Here is a 27,823-nt window from a genome sequence, read left to right on the forward strand (position 1 = left end):
CAGCTATCCAAGCTTGGCTTCTGTCTGGGCTGTGGGCCGCCTTTGGCGTGGCTGACTGGCTGAACAGGCCAGGGAGACGCAGACCAACCATCACCAAAGTGGATGCCGTCAGCATTTTAGAGCAGGCAGCTGGAGAAACAGTGAAATAAAACACCTTTCTGCTTGGCATCCTTCAGATTCACGGGGGCCACCGACTACTATTTCACGCAATGGAAATCCTTACCAACTCCCTGGCTGCTTTTTTCTCTCTGAGGTAGTTGATTTATAAGAGACAGTTGAGTAATGCTATACTGCTTCCACATTTGGATCTTGGTGACACGTACAGTAACAGTCTGACAGAGCTGCAATACCTGAAAGAGGGAGGCTTTGGGCCCTAGTCAAAAGTAGTGTACTATGTAGGGAATAGGGTGCACTATATAGGAAATAAGGTTCCATTTGGGATGCATCCCTTGTTTTGATCCCAGCAATCCGTACCTATTTTTGTCTGTAAAATTAGATGTATCATTGCATGAACAGCTGAATAATGATAACTTTAAATTATGAGTTCAGTTTTGACTTTGTCTCCACCACATAATCCTTGCAGCACATACCATGCTGAAGTACTTCAGCAGGTTATTAATACATGTATGGTAACACTTTACATTATACAATACATACATAGACACTATGTTCGCATGAATTATTACAGAAGAATAGTGTACACGTGTACTGTCCATGGAAAGGTGATCTGCATGCGACATGGACAGTAATTGGATGGCTTATAGGTTCTTAGTGTCATTGTGACACCTCATCCTTTCACATCCTTTCAGTCTTAACTTTTAAACTCCTCAGGGTACAGTATATCAGAAGATGATATAGCAGCCCTATAATCTGATCCTTTGAGCGGGAACCAGTTCTCACCTTATCAGTTCTCACCTTATGCTTTCATCTGTGTTTCAGAGGATGTAAAGATTACATTTATAGTCAGGTATAGGGAGAAAAATTGTAATGTATATCATTGCTACATCACAATGTTCTCACACTTAAAAACGACTCAATCATTGATCACAACAACGCCCCACCCTTCCTTTTACAGTTTATGCAAACGGTTGATTTGTGAATTTATTCTTGGCCGAAGGAACCTTATTGTTCCTAATTTTTCCAGCGACATAGTGACAGCCGTTTAAAGTAAACATCTGAGGCTATGTAGGCGGGTCTTTTTTCACCATGCCAAAATATACAGGTAGACATTCATGATCCTGGCTGAGCCAATCAAATTGCTTCTCCTGAAACATGAAGGAGGAACTTACCAACCACATGGTTTCCGTACATGTCTGGATGTCTTCATCTGTCACTAGAAGAATCCCTCCATGTCTGGTGTAGCCCAAAGACCCATGGTGCAGGCACTGACCCTGTCATTAGTAAGGAAGACCTCTAAGGAACCAACACACAGAGGCAGAACTCACAGGACACAAGCAGAACTTAAGGGCTCCCCTCAAAACTACTGGAACTTGAATTATAAATGTTGAAGGAACATGATGGATGGAAAGCAGAATATATATTTTCAGAAAACCAACCGGTTCTATCCCCATTTGCAATTATTAAACGTCAGATTAATTTGAAATTGTTGCATAAAGGCAGTGCTTTTGCATACACAGTGCAGATAGTGTTTGAGAGTTTGAATTCATTTCCACGAGCTATGAAATAACATGCTTGAATTGAAAGTACAAGTATTGATGCTGCTTAACTTTAAAGTGAGCACATCGGTCAATGCATGTTTTTTCCTCCTCTGGTGACACTGTTGTGTTGTTTGAGGCGCCATTAGTCTTCGGTTGTGTCTGTAATTTTCCATTCCGACCTTTGCTCTTCATGTAATTAAATTAAAGATAAATAAGTGAATTGTTTTTTAAGTTGCTATGACAATTAGTCACACAAACCAGCCTGCCTTTATACACTGACAGATCATCATACTGGTGGTTCCAATGGCCTATACAAGTAGCCTAGAACACAGTCTATGTTCTCTCTTTAATACATATGCCTCGAATGGAACCTTCCTGCTATATCCTTCCTGTTATCCCGGAATATACTTACATCAAATCAAATCAAATCAAATTGTATTGGTCACATGCGCCGAATACAACAGGTGCAGACATTACAGTGAAATGCTTACTTACAACCCTTAACCAACAGTGCATTTATTTTTAACAAAAAAAGTAAAAATAAAACAACAACAAAAAAAGTGTTGAGAAAAAAAAGAGCAGAAGTAAAATAAAGTAACAGTAGGGAGGCTATATATACAGGGGGGTACCGTTGCAGAGTCAATGTGCGGGGGCACCGGCTAGTTGAGGTAGTTGAGGTAATATGTACATGTGGGTAGAGTTAAAGTGACTATGCATAAATAATTAACAGAGATAGGAACATGCTAAATAAAGATACGTTTGCATATCGCTCTATTTGAACTGGTTAATTGGATCACTGCATATTAAGTATTTCCAGCATATTTCCCTCCTTTTTTAAACTTTTTCATATTAACTTAATTGTGACCCAAGGCATGAATATGAGCCTTCTATCTGTTTTAACACTGGGGGAATTGGGTGGCATGATTACTGTTTCTTCAATGCTTTACATTTTTTTAACAGAGACAGACTCCGACAGGAATGTGATTATATCAACAAACCGGTGTCAGGTGCAAATGGGTGTGAGCTGCCCCACAGCCCCAGTGAATTTTCAACACTTGAGATTTCCTATGGGACCACAATTCCATATTAGGGAACTATAAAAATATCGGAATTACCTGCTAGCCCAACCTAACCACCATTTGACAGGGCCTCATGGCTTTTTCCTCAATGTCGTTATAAACCTCTGGGTGGTGTGTTCCTCCAGGGCCTCACAGACGTTCAGACTGCCCCCACCCAGCCATGCAGGATACCAGGATCAGCCTGTAGCATGCTGCTGTGGAGGTGTTTCCCACTACTTACTAACACAGCCAGAGGTGCATGGGAACAAGACAGAGCTGTATACATAAGTAGTCAGTCACCCTCTTTACATCTCAGCAGTCTTCGGTTGCTCTGGGTGAGAACCACATCATTCAGTCCTGCAGGGAAAGAAGCTTTAAAAGAAGTGCCGTGTCACTTCCTGCTGATGAGGACAGTCTGGTTGGTGGAGGTTTGGCTTTCACTGGAAGGGAACCAGAAAAGTACTGAATGTTTAATACTGTATAATAAACTATTGTGTCTGTGTCATTAAACCTGTAGTTACTCTTGTGAATTATTGGTCGCAGGTGGTAATTTCTTCTCAGGCTCTATGATTTATTTTGGTTTTGGGGAGTGGGCCTAGCTACGTTCACTTGCCTAATGATGTCACATTCATTTCCACTGATATCTCGACAACTAGGGGGGTCCTCAAACAGACTGAATGGGAGCAGTAAGTGTCTGTCAGTTCACAGCTTGCGATAACACTTGGTTTTGCAGCAACAGCTGCATCTCTCCCTCCGGACACTCCCTCATCATTGTTGCCCCATATGATGGACAGTTGGACACTAGTTTCAACCTGAATTTGCTCCAAGTGCAACTCTCACACGCTATAATTTAAATATTAAACTTTTGAAAAACTAAGATTTTATCTGTCACATGTATGGGTTTATGGGTTCCTATGTAATAACCAATCCACACCCCAGACCAAAGGATATGCCTAGTTGCTGCTGATAGCTTTACTAGAAAACTCTGAACACACGACTAATACAGTCTTATTCCCTTGTCCAGAGTGTCACTTCCATCTGACCACAGCATGGTATAATAACAAGAACCCAATTAGAGAGTGCCATGGTAACAGTAAGCAACAGATAATTAAATCAAATATAGGTAATTCATCTCAGAAGCTTATAATGACCTGAGATCTGACCCAGCTTGACAATTCCTTGGCATGATACAGAATATAGTTTCATGGATCGCAGATCTTCTATGATGTATCGATGCCCGAATGTTAATAATATCATAAAAAGACTGCATTGCGCCTTACATATAACTATTTCTAAATGTAGAAACATATATGGATTGCTTACTCATTGTATATACCCTCGTGAATCTATTATCCAGTGATTCAGCCTATTCTAGAGAAATGGAAGGAAGCCATATAATGCCTGAGTTTGTCACATGGGAATTAAACCAAAGATGGAGAGTGAATAACAAATAGCCATGAATATTCAAACGTCTTTGATACAAATCCAAAAGGCAGAGTATTATCTACCTTTGACAGTCAGTGGTGAGTAAATCAACACAAGCAACAGGTCTGAAATGATGCCCCCCTGAACATAATATTTTCTTGTAATATATATATAATAATAATAATAATAATATGCCATTTAGCAGACGCTTTTATCCAAAGCGACTTACAGTCATTATATATATGTATTTATTTTTATTCTAATCAACGATTAAAGGCACCATTTATATTGCTGAGTTAAGTTATAAATAATACAAAATACTGTATAATAAAGTTAACTTTAATACATATTAATTCTCTAATAATGCGGGATACAGCATAATGCCATGGTGGAACATGTATCAAGGGTAAAGAGGATTAACAGTCATTTGCATAATAAACAGGCCAAACACAGAACGGAGGTAAATAAATGTTGAAGTGAGTCCTTGTCTCCTTCCATCCATTCATGATGTACATAGTTTATTAATCAATATTTGTGAGTCATAATTACAGCTGTTTTTTTACTTATATGAGGTAAATGGAGATTAATTAGTGACCTGAAACACATGCTAATGAGTTTCTCTTTTATGCTGCAATTTATCAGTGATTTGCCAAGTCATCTGAGCGACTGGAAATTAACTTTACACTTTTTAATTGTGTTTTGTGTTTATCTTGATTCTAGAGCGCTACTTAGAACCCCAGGATGCAGTTAGTTCAATCTGTATGGTAGCAGTCTTTCATGCAGCAACACAACACAACACAACATAATGAGTCAACTCATCTCCTCCCAATGACCAGACTCAGTGGGACTCCTATCTTAAGGTGACCTTCTGAAGATGATGCACACAACTGTGTCTCATTGTCTCTACTCACTCTTCTCAGCAAATACCAAAATACATGGGACAGTGGAGTTTAAAATGGAGGCTCCTTACTAGCATGTTACATTACAGCACAGAATAAAGTGGTAACATGGTAAACATATGGTAACAAGTCATGAACACAACATTATTTGCCCAGATGCCCCTTAAGTTTTGTGTATTTATGTTGTTATTTCAGGGTAATGCACCACATGCTTTGATATAGAGTATACCCCCTTTTCCAACCCTCATCCCCAATCCCTTACTCTGAGAGATGAGAGAGAGAGAGAGAGAGAGAGAGAGAGAGGGGGGGGGGGGGGGGGGGGGGGGTCAAATAGGCCTAGGCTATGAAAATGTATGCCGATAAAAAAATAGGTTTTGTCTTGTACTGAAATATAAGCTTTTTACCATAATCTTACCCAAAAGAGGTCCATCTTGGCCAAAGAGGACTAGATTGTAACATTTCCTAAAATCATACTTAATGCCTTATGTCTAAGAACAGAATCTGCAACGAATGTATTAGTCACAAAGCTTGCACAGGATATTTTTCTACGAGCCGTGAGTGGATAATTCCTCTATCAATCTAGTTTAGTGACATCGGTTGTGTTACAGTCCCCGCCCAGCAGCTGCTGATGCTATTTGAGTGAGAGACGGCAGTTTCTTGTACATTAACCTAAAGTAGCAGGGGGTTTAGCGTCGTCAATGGGAAGCACACGCCACGGTGGAAAAGCGAATACTGTCTAGCTAACTTCCATTTACAACATGGGTTCCACGTCGATTCCGTGTTTGTGGATTACATTTTGCATTCATCTATGTTGTTTTATGGACACTGGAAAAGCACAGAATGCGAAAGAAGGTATGTAATAAAGTTTGATACCCTTTCATCATCCAGGCTACATCCCGAAAACTGATCGGCAATGGCGCGAAGTGACATCCAAAGACAGCGCACATCCTGAAATTCTGTTGTTTGCGCACGAATTCCTGTATTTGTGAAATGTGTTAAATACATTTTTCAATTACATACAGTGTTGTTAGTCAGTGGATCGCAGTCTCTGTGCGCATCCACACAGCGTTTGTGGGACAAACGGTCCGTTGTAGGCTATTTTAGCAGGCTTTTACGCATGGCACCAAATCGACGGACAATGGTTACATTTTCGTTTACAAGGCTTAGAAAGTCTACATTTGGGAAGATTTTCATTCCACTCAGTGTCATATCATACATACATCATGACTAGGAATAAACTTCCAAGATCGTTGGATAGGCTAATTACTATCACATTAGACACCATAAATATGGTACACAGTAACCCTCCTTGTCATTACAGGAGTTCATGTTTGAAATACCTTAAGTAAATCTGTTTTTCTACAAACTGGCATACACAGAGCGCGCAAGGAAAGTATATCTATATCACATACACAGAGCGATAGAAAGGACGATCACTATACACTGTTGATATAAATAAACTAAAGAATGTTATGTTCATCTTGCTAAAGAAATAGGCTTATTAATAAATAAATACAATTGGAAGGATAGAAATAAGATTAAAATGTCACTAAGTTGTTGACCTTCACTTATAAGGTGATTATTGTGTTCGTAAACACACTGTATTGATTCTGAAATAGTCTACTGTAGTGTCCGTCTGAAGCTTGAAACAGGCTGTGTAAATTGTTAAAAAAAAAGAAGCATATATGGCTATAATATATAGTCGTATGTCTGATCAATATATTTAACAGATATTTAGCCCTTTTATTAAACACACTCTCTCAGGTCCCTGCGTTCTAGGGAGATAAATCGGCAGTACGCTCTCGGGCTGTATTCAGTGAATGGTTCGGCCGTGACTACCCACTAATAATCTATTGAATGCCTATACCCAATATATTTAAGTGACACTTTTACACCAAATTCATGTCGCCTTTGGTAGACTACATCTGAACTGTTTTGGGATCATTTTCCTGTTGTTAGTGCGCCTGTCGCCCGGGCACAGCAAGGACTCATGCATTGCTTTTTAATGTCCGAGATTTACGTACAGAGGCAGGTGTTCTCGTCTAACCTTATTGCACCAGCATGCATGCATTCTAAAAAGACACACCGATAGGTTTGAATAATTGTGCTATTTTACCTCATGTTTATGTGGTTTGTAGGCTACATGGAACCCAAAGTTGTCACACACAACACTTACTTTTTAGATAAATGGAGATACAAGTTGTCCTCAGTCTTTATAGGAAGGAACATGTGTTTATCCAGTGTTTGGTGCTGCAATGTCTTGAATATATAGCAGTTTTCTCATGCAGTGTCATTTAGGTGAAAGGTATTGCCATCAATGCCCATCTGCTCAGCCTGTAATTGTTCATTTTAATAGCTGGCTGCAGAAAATGGGTCATATGTCTACTCATCTACCCGCAAAGTAGACTTTTATAGATTATTAGTCATATTCAGCGAACAGACAGTGGCACATTCAGAGATTTAATCGCCTGCTCTACCATTTTATTTCCTGTCGCTAGTGATTCTGTTGGATTCCAAGGCGCAGCTGACAGAGCTGGAGTGGATATCCTATCCTCCTAGTGGGGTAAGTGGGACAGACACTAACTAGCCTACACTCTTCTGAGAACGTCAACATATAATACTCGAATCAACACTATTATTTCCACCATTATCATGCTCCATATGGAAGTCCTTTCCACCACAAAAAATAAATACATCTGACTACGAGTTTTGAGATAGTAGGTCATTATTATGAGATAGTATGTTATTATTATGACATAGTAAGTCGTTATTATGAGATAGTAAGTCATTATTATGATATGCATTTAGGCGATCTGTATCACATGAATCCAATGTGCACTTTGCATCAGGCCGTCCGCAACTTTCAAGGATAACCTTTTGTATATCCTATAGTCAATCACAGGTTGTGTGTGTGTGTGTGTGTGAGTGAGAGAGAGTTTGTGGTGATATTGTTCGATATTAATGTATTAAAAAGTTTTTTTGATGTGAGTTGGTGCCTCCATTAAAAAGTAAATCTGGGATTGGTACATCCATTTTTGACTTTTAAATGATTAATATACTGTATAGCCATTCATTATTGAGGAATATAACTTAGAAATGCATGAGCAACAGTCTTACCCCATCAGAACCCCAAATACACGCGTGTTTTACTCCATTGTTTGTAAACAATATAATTGTAAACAAAAACGGTATAGCTTCAAAACATGGTTAAAATTGTTATTTTGATCTCATGAATGGTCAATCCTTGCTTCCATATGTGAGAGTCCTTGCGTCTATGTATTTGAGAGTGGTTACATTTCTCCTGCTCCATTCCTCAGCTGTTTACCAAATAAAGTGACGGGGAGTGGGCTTTGTTTTTGTTTGAATCCCAGATTTCCCCTTTAAAATTGGTCGACCTGCAGGACTATTCAATGACCATGATCCAGACTTACTATCTCATAATTATGACTTACATATCTCAGAATTATGACTTATATATCTCATAATAATGACTTACTATGTAATAGTTACATACTATCTCATAACTTGTAGTCTTGTTCTTTTGTTCTTTATTGGTGGCGGTAGGCCTACTAACGAGGAAAATCTAGGGCTAATTGGAATGGGAAATTTCAACACGTTCCAGTATAATTATATCTGGCTGACTCATTACCATGCATATGTGCCTCTCGGTAATTGTCAGCCGCACTATCCGGAGGCAAGCTTTTAAAAATTGCCACAGTGTCGGACTGAATTCTACAAAGGCAATTTGGGTGGGATATTTGTTAATGTTAATTGATGTCAATAGTAGTAGTCCTGAAAATCTATTGGATGGGTGGCATTTAAGTGAAGAGATATTAATTTAGTTTTTGATGTAGCCTAGGCCTCTAGTCAACTTTCCATAATAGCCGGTCTCTAAATGTTTTTACATTTTAATAAATAAAAACATTTAAAAAAGAAATACAAAATTAAGTAATGTGATTGGAAAGTCATGAATGGAAATAATCTTAATTGATCCATAATTTGTTTTTATGCTTATCAGGTTTACTTACAGTACCTTCAGAATGTATTCACACCTCTTGACTTTTTCCAAATGTTGTTGTCTTACAGCCTGAATTTAAAATGTATTAAATTGAGATTTTTTGTCACTGGCCTACACACAATACCTCATAATGTCAAAGTGGTGTTTTTAGACATTTTTACAAATGAATTACAAATGGAAAGCTGAAATGTCTTCAGTCAATAAGTATTTAACCCCTTTGTTATGGCAAGCCTAAATACGTTCAGGAGTAAAAATGTTGCTTAACAAGTCACATAATAAGTTGCTTGGACTCACTCTGTGTGCAATAAAAGTGTTTAACATGATTTTTGAATGACTACCTCATCTCTGTACCCAAGGCATACAATTATCTGTAAGGTCCCTCAGTCGAGCATATTGAATATCCCTTTGAGCTTGGTGAAGTTATTAATTACACTTTGGATGGTGTATCAATACACCCAGTCACTACAAAGATACAGGCGCCCTTCCTAACTCAGTTGCCGGAGAGGAAGGAAACCACTCAGGGATTTCACCATGAGGCCAATTAAAACAGTTACAGAGTTTAATGGCTGTGATAGGAGAAAACTGAGGATGGATCAACAACATTGTAGTTACTCCACAATACTAACCTAAATGACAGAGTGAAAAGAAGGAAACCTTTTTGCAATAAGGCAAATCCAACACAACACATCACTGAGTACCACTCTTCATATTTTCAAGCATGTGGTGGCTGCATCATGTTATGGGTATGCTTGTCATCGGCAAGGACTAGTGAGTTTTCTTCAGGATATAAATAAATGGTATAGAGCTAAGCACAGGCAAATTCCTAGAGGAAATCCTGGTTCAGTCTGCTTTCCAACAGACATTGGGAGTATATTCACCTTTCAGCAGGACAATAACCTAAAACCCAAGGCCAAATATACACTGGAGTTGCTTACCAAGACGACATTGAATCTTCCTGTGTGGCCTAGTTACAGTTTTGACTTAAATCAGCTTGAAAATATAAGACAAGACTTGCAAATGGCTGTCTAGCAGTGATCAACAACCAACTTGACAGAGCTTGAAGAATTTTAAAATACTATTGTACAATCCAGGTGTGGAAAGCTCTTAGAGACTTACCCAGAAAGAGTCACAGCTGTAATCGCTGCCAAAGGTGATTCTAACATGTATTGACTGTAAAAAAAATGTGTATTTATTTTGTAACACAACAAAATCTGGAATATATTAAGGGGTATGAATACTTTCTGAAGGCACTTTTCTCTGTTAGTTTCTGTAAGTATTTTATAATATTTATTTGGGACTGATTTCAGAATAACAGTGATGAGTTTATGGATTATGTATATTAGTTGCAAACTCATTTCCAAATAGTTTAAAAGCAAAATGGATGACACATTTTTCAGAAAGTACTCCAATAATGGAGGTATTTTCTTTCCCTATGTGCTTGGGATTTACTTGTGCTGCACCACCTTTATGCACCTTTATTATTCATTTTTTTCACCTTTTACACTCCTTTATTACTATGTATTACATACAAAGACACTGTATTGAAACAATACTACAGTAGGGCATAAAAACCGTCCGTCATTTACATCGTTGTGTTTTGATTTCATTGCAAAAGTATATCGCTGATGAGAGCCAATCAATATAAATTTACCAAACTTGTGCTCTGTTCTTTTGTAGTGGGAAGAGATCAGCGGGTTGGATGAAAACTACACCCCCATTCGCACATACCAGGTTTGTCAGGTCATGGAGCCCAATCAGAATAACTGGCTTCGGACTAACTGGATAGAAAAGGGTGATGCCCAAAGGATTTTTGTGGAACTGAAGTTCACCTTGAGGGATTGTAACAGTCTACCCGGTGTGGTGGGCACGTGCAAGGAGACATTCAACTTGTATTATCAGGAAACCGATTCGGAAGTCGGCAGGAATATACGAGAGAACCAGTACGTAAAAATTGACACAATCGCAGCAGACGAGAGCTTCACCCAGGGGGACCTGGGAGAGAGGAAGATGAAGCTGAATACAGAAGTGCGCATCATTGGGCCGCTGTCCAGACGAGGGTTTTACCTGGCCTTCCAGGATGTAGGGGCATGCATCGCTCTGGTCTCTGTCAAAGTTTATTACAAGAAGTGCTGGTCCATCATTGAGAACCTGGCCACTTTCCCAGACACAGTGACGGGTTCAGAGTTCTCCTCTCTGGTCGAGGTCGAGGGCATGTGTGTCAGTGACGCCGAGGAGGAGGCCGACAACTCTCCCAAGATGCACTGCAGCGCAGAGGGGGAATGGCTGGTGCCTATAGGGAAATGTATATGCAAAGCAGGATTTCATCAGAAGGGCGATGCATGTGAACGTGAGTACAGTTACAGTATATTAACCTCTCTGTAAATATTCTCCCTATACTCAGTTTTCATTAGTGGCATAATTTTTCCATCCTCTGAAAAAACGGCAGTTTGCAATATTGAGAAACTCCAAACATTGTTTTAATTAGGGGAAATATTACATTTATTGGTAAGCAGAAAATGTGCCTCATTCAAATGTACATGTTTAGAATCGTTTTTTCCCTTTGATTCATTATCGCATAGGATCACCCATGCCATGCCTAAACATCAGAAAAAATCTGTTGAGCATTTTAGTTTTTAATTATGCAAAGCATGCAAATGACAATTTAGGCCACATTGAATAGTTGTGGTGGCAAATAAAATTAAAGCAGCTGATTTGAAGGCAATAATAATTATGGATAAAGTATGGAGGCCCAGAAATCCTCAGTGTAATAATTGGAATCCATGTTAATTGTTTGATTAGCGGGCTCTTAATTTATAGCCGTGGTTCTGTTGACACTGGGATTAAATGATAACTTGCACTTCAGTTTAGCTCAGTACTCCTTGGCAAGAGCACTTACCTGTATGGATGGCTGCTGGCCAAGGCAATCACTTGCAGAATACACAGGTCTGAAGGATGTCCATCCAATCTTTCAGTATCCCTCTGCCCAATCCAAACAACCCTGACAGAGAGGGAAACAAATAGCCGCCATACTGTGGCATTTAGGCCCCAGGATATTTATGAAGGGCCCTAACAGGAAACGCAATTACAGTCAAGCTTGGCTGTGTTGTTTGGTCCTAGCACCATGCCTCTGCAATTAGCATTAAAATGCTTTATGTCACTATAATTGCACAATGGATTATTTTCAGTGGCCACCTGACTTGTAAGATAAAAATCACAGTGGATTAAAGGAGAACTACTTAGGTCACATAGTTTAAGTGCCCTGTCTTGTCAGCCAAGCTTTTCCCCCCCTCACAACGTCCATCTAAGCAGCTTATGAGGGGTACTGACCAGTAATAATTAAAGGGAATGTGTCTCAGCACAAATTAGAATTCCAAGTAGGCTAGCCACATTCAGGCCACTACTGCCACACATGGTCCTTCACCAGTGAGTTAGGCATATACCCTCTACCCTGTGAAGTGTACTTAGGTGATATTATCAAAAAACTAAAATTGCCTCTTGAGTTATGTTCCCTCAAATGTGGTAGAGCTCGCTCAACACCCAGGAGTACTTTTTCTGGTGTTGTTTATGTTCTTTTGGTAAGTAGGTGTGCATTTCTGCCCCAGGGACGAAAGCTACAGTAAAAAGCAATTTGGGCCATTTTCTGATTCACTTCCAAAGGAGCAAACAATGTAGCATATATTATAAAAGCTTTGTCTAAAAAGTGTCTGCTTATGCCTGCTCTTCTGCTTGTAAAGCATTGTGCACATGGCCTGTTAGAACTGAAATGTTGCCCATTCCAGGCAATTAACTGATCCAACAAAAATACTAAAATGTTCCTTAACTTTATAAGAGATTTTTTTCAATTGGGGCATGGTTGGCTATTGTATTATGGGGTAGTTAATCTAAATAAAATGAACATCATACTGCAGCATCAGCAGCTTCGCATAGATGTGGTGATTTTAAACAGCCCATTCAGGGGTTTCTTCTGGAGCAAATCAAAGGGGAAAATACAACAGTTTTCCATCGGTTGAACACCACTGCAATGGGGCCTAGAATGGAAGATGGTTTCGTCCTTTGTAACTGCGACTAGCTTATCCTGCAGGCCATTGCCCTACAATAGTACAGATAAAATACTTGTGTTGGATTTCACACAGTCTTTACCCAGGCCTCTCTTTTAGCTTCCTGATTGGGATACTGCGCCTTGCTATATAGATCATAGATACACATTCCCTCACACATTCCCTCACTGTTCCATTTTCAATATCTACAGTATTCCCCAACTATAAAATGGCCGTCTGTGAAATATCGAGCAGAAGGTTGAAGGAGGAGCAAGTGAGTTGAGCTGTCAGTCATGTCATTCGAGGACTAGCAGCCCCCCTCTGTGGATGCAGCGGCCTCCTCCAAAACGTGTTGTGATCCACTCATTCATCACCGTCACTGGAGAAGCACAGCATGTCTTTCACTCCTCTCCCTCCCCGTCTTTGTCTCTTTTTAACTCTTTGTGTGGCAATCTGCAGCACTATGAATACCTGTCTTTCTCTCTCTCCCAGTGTTAGGAGATTCAGTGTTATGGGTTTTGAAAAAGGCCCATTTGAAGTGTCCTGCAGCGTGCGCAGGGTTTATTTGCATAGAAGTGTGTGGTGTTAAAATAGTGGGCATTCATTTTCAGGTTCTGTTCAGCAGTGGCCCACTCATTGAAATGGAGCCACTGAGTCATTTTGAGAAAGAGAGGGCCCTTGTGTTTTGCCTGAGTTATTCTCGAACCCTAGGAATGTATGTTGTCCAATTTTAACACATCACATAATTGTTCCTAAGCAACCAACTCCTGAGAGCTGAATAACTATTGACCTGTATGTTGTCCAATTTTAACACATCACATAATTATGTTGTTAAAGGACAATTCCACCACTTTATAACCAGTTATTATGCTGTTAGTATAAATGCACATCTGTAATATTTTATATACATTTTTTATCATTTTTGTTAGTCATATTGCACAATTCCTTGTTTTTGTAATTTTTGAAGCATCTGCATTGCCCTCATCTACAGTATACTACAATTCCCAGAGTGCATTTCACCTCCCAAGATGCAATGCTCTGCCCAGTCTGCAGTTCATTTAGCTGGCTAGCAAGCCCAGACGAAGCTTATGTCATAAATTAAGAGTCCATTTCACAATACTTTTGGGTTGTAAATATATAATAATGTTTGCATGAATATCATGCTGAATATATGTTCACGTCATTGTCACCAATCAATTACATTACACACTGCATTACACTCCCGAGTGGCGCAGTGGTCTAAGGCACTGCATCGCAGTGCTAGCTGTGCCACTAGAGATCCTGGTTCATATCCAGGCTCTGTCGTAGCCGGCCGCGACCAGGAGACCCATGGGGCCCAGTGTCGTCCAGGGTAGGGGAGGGAATGGCCGGCAGGGATGTAGCTCAGTTGGTAGAGCATGGCGTTTGCAACGCCAGGGTTGTGGGTTCGATTCAAATGGGGGGCCAGTATGAAAAATAAAAAAATTATGTATGCACTCACTAACTGTAAGTCGCTCTGGATAAGAGCATCTGCTAAAATGACAAAAAATTATAATAATATATATAGATAATCATTAGAATTTAGATGCTAATGATTGCTAACGAATGCTAACCCTAAGTTACTGTATCTGATAGTTAGCTAGCCCGACTGATACATCAGAAACAAGTGTGTTTGCAACAATTACAGCCAAGTTTAATCTTAAACAACAGTCAAAAAACATGCAGGCCTGTTAAAACACAACATGTATTATGACACATCACTACGGAATCCCAGTCTCATGCTTGAAGCCTGTATCTTTGGTGCTAATATTAGTAATGCTAATATTAGCAATGCTGCATCTGAAATAAAGTGTAAAAAAAGAAGAAGCCAAATACAGCCTTAAGGACTGTCCAAGCAACCATCCAACAACACTGAAGGCCTATTGGAACTAATAAAAAAAGTTTACACTACGAAAATATGTTACTTGCAATTAGTGGTCCTTGGGACTTCCCTACCCCGTTGAAGTTGACATTTAAAATGGTTAAGTTTAGGGTTAGGTAAGGGTTAAGGTTAAGGTTAGGGTAAGGGTAGGGGTTATGTTTAGGGTTCAGGGTAGGGGCGTCCCAAGGATCCCGGATAGCACTAACCATGAAAATACATGGCCGTGCAACTTCATCGGTGATGGTGGGAGTGGAATGGAATCATGGGACTTTGAGCCTTGAGCAACAGAAGAATATTTGAGTAAACTGGCTATAAATATCATTAGGATTTTGAGTGTCTATTTAAAATATTTCCAGATGTTATTAGACAAAGACAACCAGCGCAACATATAGCAGGGAGTTCCAATATGATAGAAAAAACTACAGATGGTTTTATAGATCGCTGAAAATGACTGTCCATAATTAATTTTATTCGTCATCTCAGGGATCCTGCTCATCACTAAACAGTCAATAAACATTAAATCATAAAATTACACTAAAACTGTGTAGGACATTACTAAATACTTCATAATAACATCCCAAATGTTAAAAGTGTCGGAGTTGCCCTTTAAGTAACCTATCCTGACAACGGATTAACTATTGACCTGCTCAACTATTTCTCCAGTGTGAAAGGCCTAGTACCTCAAGTAAACATATAAAACACGACCTTATCCCAGCGCTATCGCTACATACTAACAAGATAATTAATGAAAGGATATAGCATCCTGCATACACTGACACCATCCATCTTGGGGTGTCAGGAAGTCGGACAGGAGTTAGTCTAGGGCTGATTGATGGGCCGAGGCCCCTGAGGGAAGGACCTAGCTGTGTTGGGGTTGACCACAGAAGCCCAAGGTGTGTTTGTGTGGAGGGGAGAAAGGCACCGGGCAGCAGGCTGCCGAGCAGCCCCAGCCCAGCTCCAAGCCCAGGCAACTACTTAGCATTTCAAATGAAGCCAGGAGTCAGGGGACCTCATGCATTTTGACGCTCCTCCTGATTGATAAGGTGTGAATGTAATGCTCCAAATAGCTATCCCTTGCAACCGCTACCAAGCTTAATTATGCAAAAAGTGGTGCACACAGAATCACCAGGAGACGCAACTGGATTTAAATCAATCAAGATTGAAATAATTTGGTGATAGATGGTGGCTAGTCTTGTCACCGCCAGTGTCGGCTAGCTTCCTGTGAATAGCTGCATCCTTCCACAGCTTCAGGGTTGTTCTTGTTTTTTTGTTTGACCTGGCAGGTAGCACAGTGATAGGCACAGATGGGCCATTGTATCTGTTGCTTTTAAACACAAACATGGTCAACAGCTTACATCAAATCTCAAAATTAATTTGTTTAGTTTTTGGGGGGGATTTATATAAATAGTATGTAGGCTTATAGATAGAAACAAACACTGTCACCTATTTACACCCCCCCATATGTATAGTTACTGTGTAATAGAGTATGTGCCTGTTTTGTACAAGGAGAACAAGTCACTGGAAAAATAATACTAGGCTTTCATGCTACAGAGCCCTTCTAAGCACATTTTTAAGTCCCCTCTCTGCCTGCTCTGGGTGTAAGTGGGGAAAAAAGTGTGAGCTTATGTAATAAGTTATTGATTTTCCTCTTAAAGGAAGATTGAAGTGCAGAGCCACCGGTCTACAGAGCTCCCAGAGGAGAGAGCCTCGCTGACAACAGACAGGCCCTCCCTGACACACGGCTAGGTGCTAAGACCCCGGGCCCAGTCACATATCACTTTCACCCACAGGGACAGCACCACTAAATGGCAAGACGTTGTCTTCTGACATCATGTTCGCCTGTCCGATGGCATCCCTCCCAAGAGTCAGCGGCTGAGCAATTACAAAAAAGACATCTGTGCCACAGTTTAGATAGCCAAAGAGAAGTAAAGCCCACAATCTCAAGAGGAATGGAACTGGGGATCGATGGAAGTGTCTGAACCTGTTAGTGCAAGTGCAGATGAGGGCTGCTGAGGCACGGGGAAGGGGCTATTGTTGTGCGGGGAGAGGGGGCCAGAGAGGTGACTCTTTTGATGACCAAGGGTCAACCGCTGCGATCATCCATCTTCCGTCTTGGCAGTGTCCTGTCATCCAGGGCGCTCACGTTACTAAGCGCAAGAGGCAGGCCTCCATTGTCCAGCCCGTCCTTGTTTGCAGCCATGTGTAAATGAAGTTAATATTCCCTGACCTTATGCATAGCCAATGAGAGACCCCGGTGTCACATTGGAAATAACGCAATCTGACACAAAATAGCAAAGGTCTCCATTTTAGGGTCAACAATGTCTACCCACATATCTCTCCTCATTGTCTTTGTTTGCTTCAAAACAGAGAATGTTTACTATGATTCTGTCTATTCATGAAATTCAACTTGGGTCTCTAATTTGGCCTGACAGCTCTTATTTAGTGACACATCTATAGATGATTAATGTGTATCAGTTAGTTACTCTCCATTTTGAACTAGCATGACTCAAAAAGTGCTTACTAGAGGGATAATATGTTTGATTTTGCCCCATTTGATTAACAGTTATTCAGCTAAGGGGTTAAATAAATGTAATCTATTGGTGTCTTCTGGACACGTTGGTGTGTCCCGACAAGCTTTAAGTGGTTTATATTTTACTATCCTCTGATTTACATTAATATATACATGAGTTAGTTCCAGCAGCTTATCAAGTGAGGTGAAAGAAAAACTTTTTACCAATGACCAGGCAGCGAACGAGCGGTAACGTGTTGCCTGCAGGGAGACTTATACCGGATACTTTTAGGTGTGGATTTTATACCCTCATTTTACCCACTTTTATCTATAGATATAATATCTGCAAGAATGACAAACAGTAGGAGCAAACATGAAAGATAATTGAGTTTTCTTTTCATTTGATATAGCCCTAACCCAATATGCATTATGGTAGTGTAAGGCCTATAATCATGTGAATCAATGCATATCGGCTATTCTATTTTTGCGTATGACTTTGAAACAAATATTTACCAAACCAAAATGAAATGGAAATGAGTGAGACCAGTAAAACTTTTTTGTTTGGAAAATGAGGCATTTGTATTTAATTTGACATGTGGACGTTCCCGCAGAATGTCAGGCCTGGCAGCTGTGCAGCTAGGAGAATTTATATCCAGGGAAAAGTTGTATTTTTATTATTTTATTTCTCATTCGGATGTGGTAGTGTATATTTAAAAGGGAGAGACATTGGATCCAACATTAAAATGAATACCCCTGTTAACTCTCCAAATTCACAATTCAATAGCTCTCCAAATTCACAATTTAAACCGTTTTGTGCTCTATACATTTCTCAGAGGAAGGAACTATGCTACAGTATACTAATGATAAGCAGAATAAACTGCCCTTTTCTCATAACAAGGGGTTACAAAGAGCAAAAGCACTGCACAGAGGAATATAAGCTACTTTGTGAGGCAGGCAATGAGTGGGTTTCTGTGCTAGGTTATTACCAAATAAAATATTTAAACAAATTCATTGGATAAAAAAATTATAAAACAGATAATGTTCACTTGACTCAAGCCGTCTGTTTTTCCCCACTCCAAATAATTGTATCTAATCACGTAAGCAAAGCAGCACAGTGGTACTGTTTATTCAGATGCAAAAAAGCAAGCTTGTTCTAATTATCATGATTATAATCCATAAACTCGTGATTAGCATTTGTTTGAACTGGAGCGGCCATGGACAGGAACTGGGTTTAGATTTGGTGTGGTTGGTTGTCAGGACTGGAACTGGGTTTAGATTTGGTGTGGTTGGTTGTCAGGACTGGAACTGGGTTTATATTTGGTGTGGTTGGTTGTCAGGACTGGAACTGGGTTTATATTTGATGTGGTTGGTTGTCAGTACTGGAACTGGGTTTAGATTTGGTGTGGTTGGTTGTCAGGACTGGAACTGGGTTTAGATTTGGTGTGGTTGGTTGTCAGGACTGGAACTGGGTTTAGATTTGGTGTGGTTGGTTGTCAGGACTGGAACTGGGTTTAGATTTGGTGTGGTTGGTTGTCAGGACTGGAACTGGGTTTAGATTTGGTGTGGTTGGTTGTCAGGACTGGAACTGGGTTTAGATTTGGTGTGGTTGGTTGTCAGGACTGGAACTGGGTTTATATTTGGTGTGGTTGGTTGTCAGGACTGGAACTGGGTTTATATTTGGTGTGGTTGGTTGTCAAATCTTGATCGATGGTTCTCTTGGCCTCCTGAGGGGACCTGGCTGTCTCTCTGGAGCAGCGTGCACGGCTGCACGGCCATCTGAGGGCAAACGGACACCTTTGTGTCACTTGAGGCCACGGGGGCTGGACCGCGGTGGGGAAACTAGCGGCTGGTTTGACATTGTCCCTGTGTTTCAGTCCTTTCTGTCACAGTAGTGGGACCATGGGGATTGGAGTGGGGTGGGTGGAGTAGAAGGGAGTGGGGAAAGTGGGGGGCATTGGCACAATCTGGATATAATGCTTAGTTGCTGACTGTGGACATTTTGAGTGCTGATTCGTTGTGGCTGCAGGGGGCTTTGGGTCTGGGTAAACCTTTGGCCCTCTGCTTTTATCTCCAGAGCAGCACAATCTCTTCTCCTTTCCTTAGAAGTTTTTTAGCAGAGGTCCTCTCAGAGCTGACCACATCCTCCATTAAAAGGTAGCCGCACAGCCTAGCTGCCCTTAAGACTTTTCTCTCCTATTGCTACGCGAGTTAAATTAACTAAATAAAAGACGGTTAGGCAGGGACATTTTCCATGTCACTGGAAAGTCTTTTGGAAAGCCTTTTCCCTGCATGATGAATTAAAGAAGTGAAGACCTCTCTCTCTGGAAGAGGCTGTGGTCCTCTGTAGCTCAGCTGGTAGAGCACGGCGCTTGTAACGCCAAGGTAGTGGGTTCGATCCCCGGGACCACCCATACACAAAAAATAAAAAATAAAATGTATGCACGCATGACTGTAAGTCGCTTTGGATAAAAGCGTCTGCTAAATGGCATATTATATTATATTATTATATATTATATTATATTTATTATATTATATATATTATATACTTTTGTACGGACACAAGGTTCAGTTTCTGCTCAGGCGGGACCAGAGCTATACATTCTGTATTATAATTGATTTAATGTGATAACATCCTGCATTTTCCATCTGCAGATCCATGCAGTAAATCAATACGAAAGCTGAGGGAGGAAACAGGTGCTGGAGTTTATTGTTGCTTATTTGTATTTCTGACAACATGCAGCAGCACAGGCTGTAATGCATTAGGAGCAGATGTCTTTTGAAACGTTTGGGAACTAATTATGAATTGGTTTTAACTAAATTATGTTATGTTTTCTTCACACCTATCATGTGAATTTTGTAACTGCTGCAACATTTACCAAAACTACGGTACATATTGATTATTGAATCGGATGTACTGGCATGATTATCACCACACCCGATACAATCTGTTCTCTTATAAGCCTTAATTTTTAACATAGATGTCTTGGCTATAGGTTTAACACATGAAAAATGACAAGTGAGGCTAAAGATACTTCCTTTGGTACTATGGACGACAAAGTGGAGCCAATACAAATCGGACTGTCAGAAATATAATGTATTCAGCAGTAATTAGATTGCCATGCTATTTTACTTAAAGGTCCAATGCAGTCGTTTTTATCTCAATATCAAATCATTTCTGGGTAACAATTAAATACCTTGCATTAATTGATTTAAATTAAAAGCGTCAAAAATAAACAAAAATGGCTTCTTAGCAAAGAGCAATTTCTCAAGCAAGAATTTTACTAAGACTGTCTGGGAGTGGTCTGAGTGGGGAGGGAAAAACTGAGAATTAGCTGTTATTGGCAGAGAGGTTTGGAACTCTCTTTCTTATTGGTCTATTAACTAATTCACTGTGTGGTGATGTCACCATGGAAGGCCCAAACTCCCTCCCACCAAAACAGGTGGACATTTCAGGCGGTCTTTTCAAACAGCTCTTACACTAAAAGTGCATTATCATAATTTTCACAATTTCACAGTATTATTCCATAGTGTGGAAATATATATAAAACCCAGGAAAATCAGGTTTTTGACTGCACTGGGCCTAAATCAGGGGCATAAATCATTTAAATCAGTTCCATTCTGCTGTGAAATCGAAACCATATTTCCCAGTTTCATTCCCAATTATGTGTATATATCTAATTCTAAAATCTAAATACTTTAAGACTTAAGTTATATGGAACACTTCCTCAGGGATTGTGCCCTCCAACACAGTGTAGGGGAATGCTAATCTTCTCTTTGTTTCTCATGGTAAAGCTACTTATCTCCCCCTAAGCACAGTTAGCACCGATGAATGGAGCAGTTGTCTGGATGTGCCGAGCCAGACACAGCCAATCCAGCTGTGCGTGGTGGGCCTATGTGGGAAGAATTAGCGACAATATTATAGTTTTTAGGTTTGTTAACCGTTTAATCTGGTCCTTTCTAGCTAAGACTCTTAATCTGAATTTTTTTGTTTGTTTTTCGCTCACTGTAGCCTTGTTCCCTCTCTCCCTCCATCTCCATCCCCCCATCTAAAGCCCACAGGAGGTGTAGGTGTTTGAAAGTAGCTTGTTTGGAAGGGGTTAGACATAGAAACTAAATTTGCGTCCCCTGTGAAGAAGGTTCCAGCAGGGTGTCAGTTCTCTCTCCCTCCACTTCTGTGTTTGTTGTGCCACTGTTTCCAGGAGCTGGTTAGGCGCCTTTCAAAGGTGGAAGATTAACATGTCTCGGGGAAAAAGCCCAGTTGTTCAGCTTAGTTTCTATTTATTTTCTTTGTTTATAGATAAAAAAGGGAGATTTAATAGAAAAGTGCAGTAGGCTACCTCAATATTGTTTTCCTCACAGGTGAAAAAGTCTAAAAACACCTGTTGCTAGGCAGACGCAGTGAAACAAAAGGGCATTAGCATATAAAAGAGAGTGTAGCGTACATAACATGTCAGTAAACAGAGCTTGATGGATGTCCACACATACTATTTACTGAGGCAAGAACACAAGTTACATCTATTCAAAGCCACACAGTATAAAGCCTGTAGGCAACGTTAAGTAATGCATAAGAAATCAGCTTCTCCAGAGCTATTGACATCCAGCTACAACACAGTGTCACGGTCATAATTATATATTATGCCCTAGGAATACAACCCAAACATGGATCTAAAGCAATGATTCTGAAATAGAATGTCATGGCTTTGTGAACATTGAGAACCAGGGCGTTTTTTTAAATTACTGGCAAAGAATGTCCCTGGTAATATTAACATTGAGTTAGCAGTATAATGGAGTTGATGAAACAGGGACTAGCAGAGAGAATAGGAGATATATGTGTTTATGCTGTGTAACCAGACAACAAAGCACGGAGGTCAGAACAAGCAAAACAAGGAAGGAGGGTAAGACTCCCGGAGGAAATTGATTAATAAAAACCAGCATAGACAAGCTTCCCATCTTTCGCGGGGCCTGTGTTTATAGTTGATATTTATAAGGACATTTCCCTATCGTAGTGGCGGCGGCGGCGATGGAGACTGTTTAAGGAAAGGCAATGGCGTTTTGAAATAAGAAAATAAACAGTTTCCTTTATCGCGTTTGACCCGCTCCACCTGGTATTCATCAGCTAGCAGAGCCTGGCCTGCCTGCCTGTTGGTCCTGTCGACTGCAGGCCTCCTTTATCACTCTAATGGGGTGCTATCTCTCCAAGCTGCTCTCTCTCTCTCTGGGTCTCTGCAACCTCCGCTTGCCGGCCGACCGACTCTTGCATTCTTTCCACATCCGTCCTGACAGACACGCAGGCAGATCTAACACATAATCAAGCTACAGTGAGGGGAAAAAGTATTTGATCCCCTGCTGATTTTGTATGTTTGCCCACTGACAAAGGAATGATCGGTCTATAATTTTAATGGTAGGTTTATTTGAACAGTGAGAGACAGAATAACAAAAAAAAAAATCCAGAAAAACGCATGTTAAAAATGTAGATGGGAGGGTGGCCAGGGGGAGCCCCGGCTCTGACAGGGCACATCACAACAGGCCATGGAGACAGACTGGCCCACACCAGTCCATCTCATCGCACTGTGGGTCAGGAGAGCTGGAGCACAGCACTGAGCACAATACTCACCCCCCCCCCCCCTACTGCTAAGGGTGCCACCTGGTACTACTGCTAAGGGTGCCACCTGTCCCTCTGAAGACCTACCATAATACAATGAGACAGACGTGGTGAAACTCTATATTACTCCTAGCCTGTTAAGACCCTGAAGTCCCCTCTGTCCTCAGTACTTGATAAGGAGAACCTGATTAGATGTGAGGGTTAATAGGGAAGTGGAGAGGGTTGTTTATGTATTTCACCGACTCTCTAAAACAAAGGTAAAACCTTTGCTTTTCCATAATGGTAATTTATTAAATGCAAACTGTCAATTTAAGTGGATGATTAACCGCAGGAAAAACAGTTCAAGTGTCATTGCGTCGCGCCGGGACATTAGGAATAATTATCATCTGGTAAGGCCACAGGAAGCGATATGTCAGCCTGTCACAAAATGTCAACGCAGGAATCTCATCCATCCTCTTCCCTTTTTTCCGCCTCCGTGTCCTTTATCCAGATTGTCATTTAATCGCCAAACAGTGACAGCCGCTGTCTGGATGCAATTCAAAAATGTTAAGAAGCCGGGCTCGGAGGAAAAATAAATAAACCAGTATCTTGAAAAAATTGAGAATTTCATCTCTTAGTGTGTGTCTGTTCGAGATAACGGCTTCTTGTTTTATCCTCTCGTTGTCTCACACAATGTGGAGAGTGATTTAAACGTCCTCAGAAGAGATAGAATGAGTCGGGGCATAGTCATTCCTAACTGAGGCCTTTTCTGTTCTATCAGTGCAGTGTATAAAAACGCTGACTGCAGACTGTTTTTCCCCCATCGCTGAATGAGAGCGTTTGACCACTGGAAGGAAAATTACAGATGCTAGCTCTGTTACTCCTCGCTAAGGAGCCGGGTGGAATGTCAGACTTGTATTTTCTTCCTCCCTCTCACTCTCTGCTCAACCTCAGCCCTGTTCTCTAAGGACCGGCTAATTTCGCAGTGTAGCGTAAATGAGGCTGGTGTTTTCTGTGTTTTCTCCCCCTCGACTGTGTCAACAAGCACAGCCTATTAGCCTTCATCTGAGTGGTGTTGAAGGGCGGTGTCACAAAAACAGACCTTTTTAAGTTGTCGCTATGTACTTTTTTCCTTCACATGCATGTAATTATACGTTTGTCTGTTGGATATGATCAATCTAGGGTGTGGTACGGATTATCTGGAGACGCGTACAGTGTTCTAATGTGTTTCAGTGTCAGTGTAACACTTTGTCAGTGAAGTTCTCAATTACTGTACGAGAGGCGAGCCAGGTTTGCCCTGATATTACAGACAAGCACTAGACTGAACCCAGGGTAATTATAAGGCAGAGTTTTTTTTTTTTTTTTCTCCGAATAAATATGTTGCTGCAAGGGAAAAACAAGGGGAAAATCACTCACTATCACCTGCTTTTATCTAATGCTTCAACATCTCTGTTAAAGAGTGTGTTTCCAGCTGATGATGCCAGGACCAGGAACTGGCCAAGAGCGTCTGTGCTGCTTGGACAGGAATGCAGGTTCTGGGATGGCTGTGTTTGCGCTTGTCACAGTGCACTGGAGAGGGAGAGCTAGGGCGAGCCCAGAAAATGGGTACCCATGTCACACAGCTGTTTGATTTGATGCCCTACTTTGCCGCCTCGTTGCTTCTGTAAACAGCCGGTCAGACACATTGATAAACACAGGGGCCATCACAAAAAGAAAACTAGAAATAAACCATGATTTTGCATGGGAACTTTAACTTGGAGTACTGTTTACTTTTGAAAGCCCTGTTGTTCCAGTGGCTGAGATACCACTAATCTGGAGGCTCAGTCTGCGTGCCTGAGAGCCAGGCAGGCAATGTGGAAGTAGCAGTAGGAGAGAGCTGGGCCTCCCCTCAACAGTGCTGGCCACCCAGCGGTGCACCACTATCCAAACCCAAAGGCAAACAGACACGCTGGCTTATCAGAGTGTTTAAACAGCCATGCGTGGTGGGAGAGGAGAAAGCAGCCTTTCAAATAGCACCGCTGACCAATCTTGAATCTGCTGCAAATGGACTGCTCTGCGTCATCGCAGACACAGGCTAAAATATGTGAATATTTACATAGTCTTATCAGAGAGTGGTATAGTGCATTATGTGTGGGTATCTGTGTAGGTACATTGTTTGCACTTAATGTCTAATATTATGGTAGATTGGTACATGTGAATGTGTGATTAATATGTTTTGGTAAGAAGCACACAGCTCCCATCACAAGGCACCTCTCTCACAGCTTTAAAACCCTGTTTTCAATTACTGGCGTTCTCAGGTAAAGAAGTATTAGAGATAAAATCATCTATTTTTCCCCTCTCCGAAAAAAGTTGGTGAGATAAATAGAGAGTGACAGGGCTTTCATGTTGCTGAAATTGGGATACCCTGTCCCTCGGTGTCCTCCTTGCGCTGTGGAGGTGTTAGAATGAGGAAACCCAGGTTCCTTTATCCTCTCTATTTTAGACCTGTCACAGAAGTACGGCCAAAGATTTTGAACCTCTGAAAAAAGAGTGTAACGGAGATCTGAAACGGGGGACCTCGGTATAAAAACCTTTGCCCATTTTCCCAGCGGCTCATGAAAAATGCATTTTTAGTATAATTTGATAGTTTGTATGCAGAGCTATTTACAGGCGTATAGATTCCTTGCAGATTGGAACAGAAATCATGTGGCCTAGATTTCGTTTTTTCGACAAGGCTTAGCGTTGGATTTTCAACTAACAGCGGGTCACTGTGGCTTAGTTGTCTTGAAGTGTTGAGACTAAAAAAGCCAAACCCAAAATAGACATTTCCCTATTCACTCATGCTTAAAAGTACATTTGGATCATGCATGTGATTCATAAAGCCCACTGTATGAATCGTTTTATTTGTTATACAGCAATTGTTCAATTTTTTTTTACATTATTGCTGGATTTTGTCAGGTACTGTGCCTGTTTTTTTCCCTCAGGATTTAGTTTTTGGCTTGTTGCATAAATCAATGATCCCTAATAATTCAAGAGGCTGATTTGGATAGATTGAATCAGCAGCTGAATTAATTAATTGTCATTGGGACGTGTTAAATAACTCATCACTAGGGCCCTGGGTTTGTTTGATCATGTCACATGACCTGGATTTTAAGCTTTTTCATAAAACTTTCCCCTTTTCTTTTTATGTCAGATGGTCCAGCATCATCCTCAGACAATTGCTTTCATTTTTGGTCTAATTTCTGGAAAAGGCTTCAAATAAAGGTTCAAATCCAGGTCATGTGACATGATCAACCAAAACACAGGGCTCTACTCATCATACAAACAGCCATGTGACCAGTAGGGAATAATTCATACACAGTCTCTTATCCCTGGCAGACGAGCATATTCACGAAGCTGAAACGCTCAAATAATCCATTTAGAGTTTCCACAACCTTGTCTGTGTTCTCTATTCGCACCTCACTTAGCACTGTATGCCTGACTAGGACAACACTCCCGCTCTGACTGGACTTTGATAAACAAGACACGTATTTATTTCATGACCAGGGGATATAAAACAGACCAAAAATAGCCCTATTTTCCCTCTCAGGTTAATAAGCAGTCATTTTTCCCTATTCAGTGCAGGCTTTGACATGGTGATATTTGTGATGTTTTTTGAAGTGGGGTTTGTTAAGCTGGTTGATGAAGCCGGAGGGGTAGGTTGATCCAAACACCAGCTGCTGTGTGATGTGAACACAAGCGTAATGGTCTGTTCTAACATGCCCTTTCCCTTTTCTGGGAATTCAAGTGTGAACCAAACCCTTTCTCTCCCTTCCCTTCTTCCTCTGGTTGTAGCATGTGGCCGTGGGTTTTACAAGTCCTCGTCCCAGGACCTGCAGTGTTCGCGCTGCCCAGCACACAGCTACAACGACCGGGAGGGCTCGTGGCGCTGCGACTGTGAGGACGGCTACTACCGGGCGCTCTCGGACCCAGCCTCTGTGGCCTGCACAAGTAAGTAATGGAGCATTGCTAGGTAAATACAGGAAGGACCTGTCGTAGAGTCTGCATTTATGCACCCATGAACACATGCTTGCACATGCACGCGCACACTCAAGCAACCCTTCCAGACCCCCGCTGCCCACACTGAGAATGTTCAATCTGGAGGATTGTGAAAAGCCCAGATCTGTTCACCATCCAATCCACTCCAGAGCCCATACCAGTCCCCTGCCTCTGCTTCCCAATATGTCTTTATAATTATGTTAATTGACCTGAGTGTGTGTTTTTTCTCTAACCCCCCCACCCCCCCGGCTGGTAGCTAATGATCAGAGGAGCAATTTGCCATTTCCCATCTAAAAGATTGCAATTACAGTCAACAGCAGCACCCCGTGTCTCCATTTGTTCTGGTCAATGTTGCAATTATGTGACAGCCATTGATGACTTGTTTACACAGGCCAGGGGATCCATTTTAGAGGGCGGGGCTAATTTGCTCCCAAATCCACTTCTGTTGCTCCCAAACAGGTTGAATCATGGGGTGCTTTTACAGGGCAATCCCCCCCCCCAATCAATGACTGACTCCACAGAGATGGAGGGAAGGCGAGAGAGAGAGGGAGAGGGAGGGAGAGAGGGGGAGGGAGGGAGAGGACACAGGGACAATGAAATTAGGCCTAATTTAAAGGAACAGTAGCACAGTCAGGGTGGTACAAGGACTGGGCTAATAAGGAGAGGTGGAAAAAAGAACTTCCTCTGTAAATCTGACAGGCTGATTTATCTCAGCGTCTCT

The 27,823-nt window shown here is 41.1% G+C and overlaps 1 protein-coding gene across 1 annotated transcript in view; it reads left to right on the forward strand.

Annotated features, from left to right (window-relative positions):
* Positions 1-5,701: 5,701 nt before the first annotated feature.
* Positions 5,702-27,823, forward strand: part of LOC311123695 (ephrin type-A receptor 7-like) — a 31,937-nt gene continuing 9,815 nt past the window's right edge. The window contains exons 1-4 of the mRNA XM_084197939.1: positions 5,702-5,892; positions 7,539-7,603; positions 10,736-11,405; positions 26,899-27,054. Of these exons, the coding sequence (XP_084054065.1) occupies positions 5,799-5,892; positions 7,539-7,603; positions 10,736-11,405; positions 26,899-27,054 (985 nt within the window). The 5' untranslated portion in view covers positions 5,702-5,798. The remainder of the gene's footprint in view (positions 5,893-7,538; positions 7,604-10,735; positions 11,406-26,898; positions 27,055-27,823) is intronic.

The sequence above is a fragment of the Coregonus lavaretus genome (assembly GCF_964263955.1).
Source record: "Coregonus lavaretus genome assembly, contig: HAP1_SCAFFOLD_744, whole genome shotgun sequence".
Lineage (NCBI taxonomy): Eukaryota > Metazoa > Chordata > Actinopteri > Salmoniformes > Salmonidae > Coregonus > Coregonus lavaretus.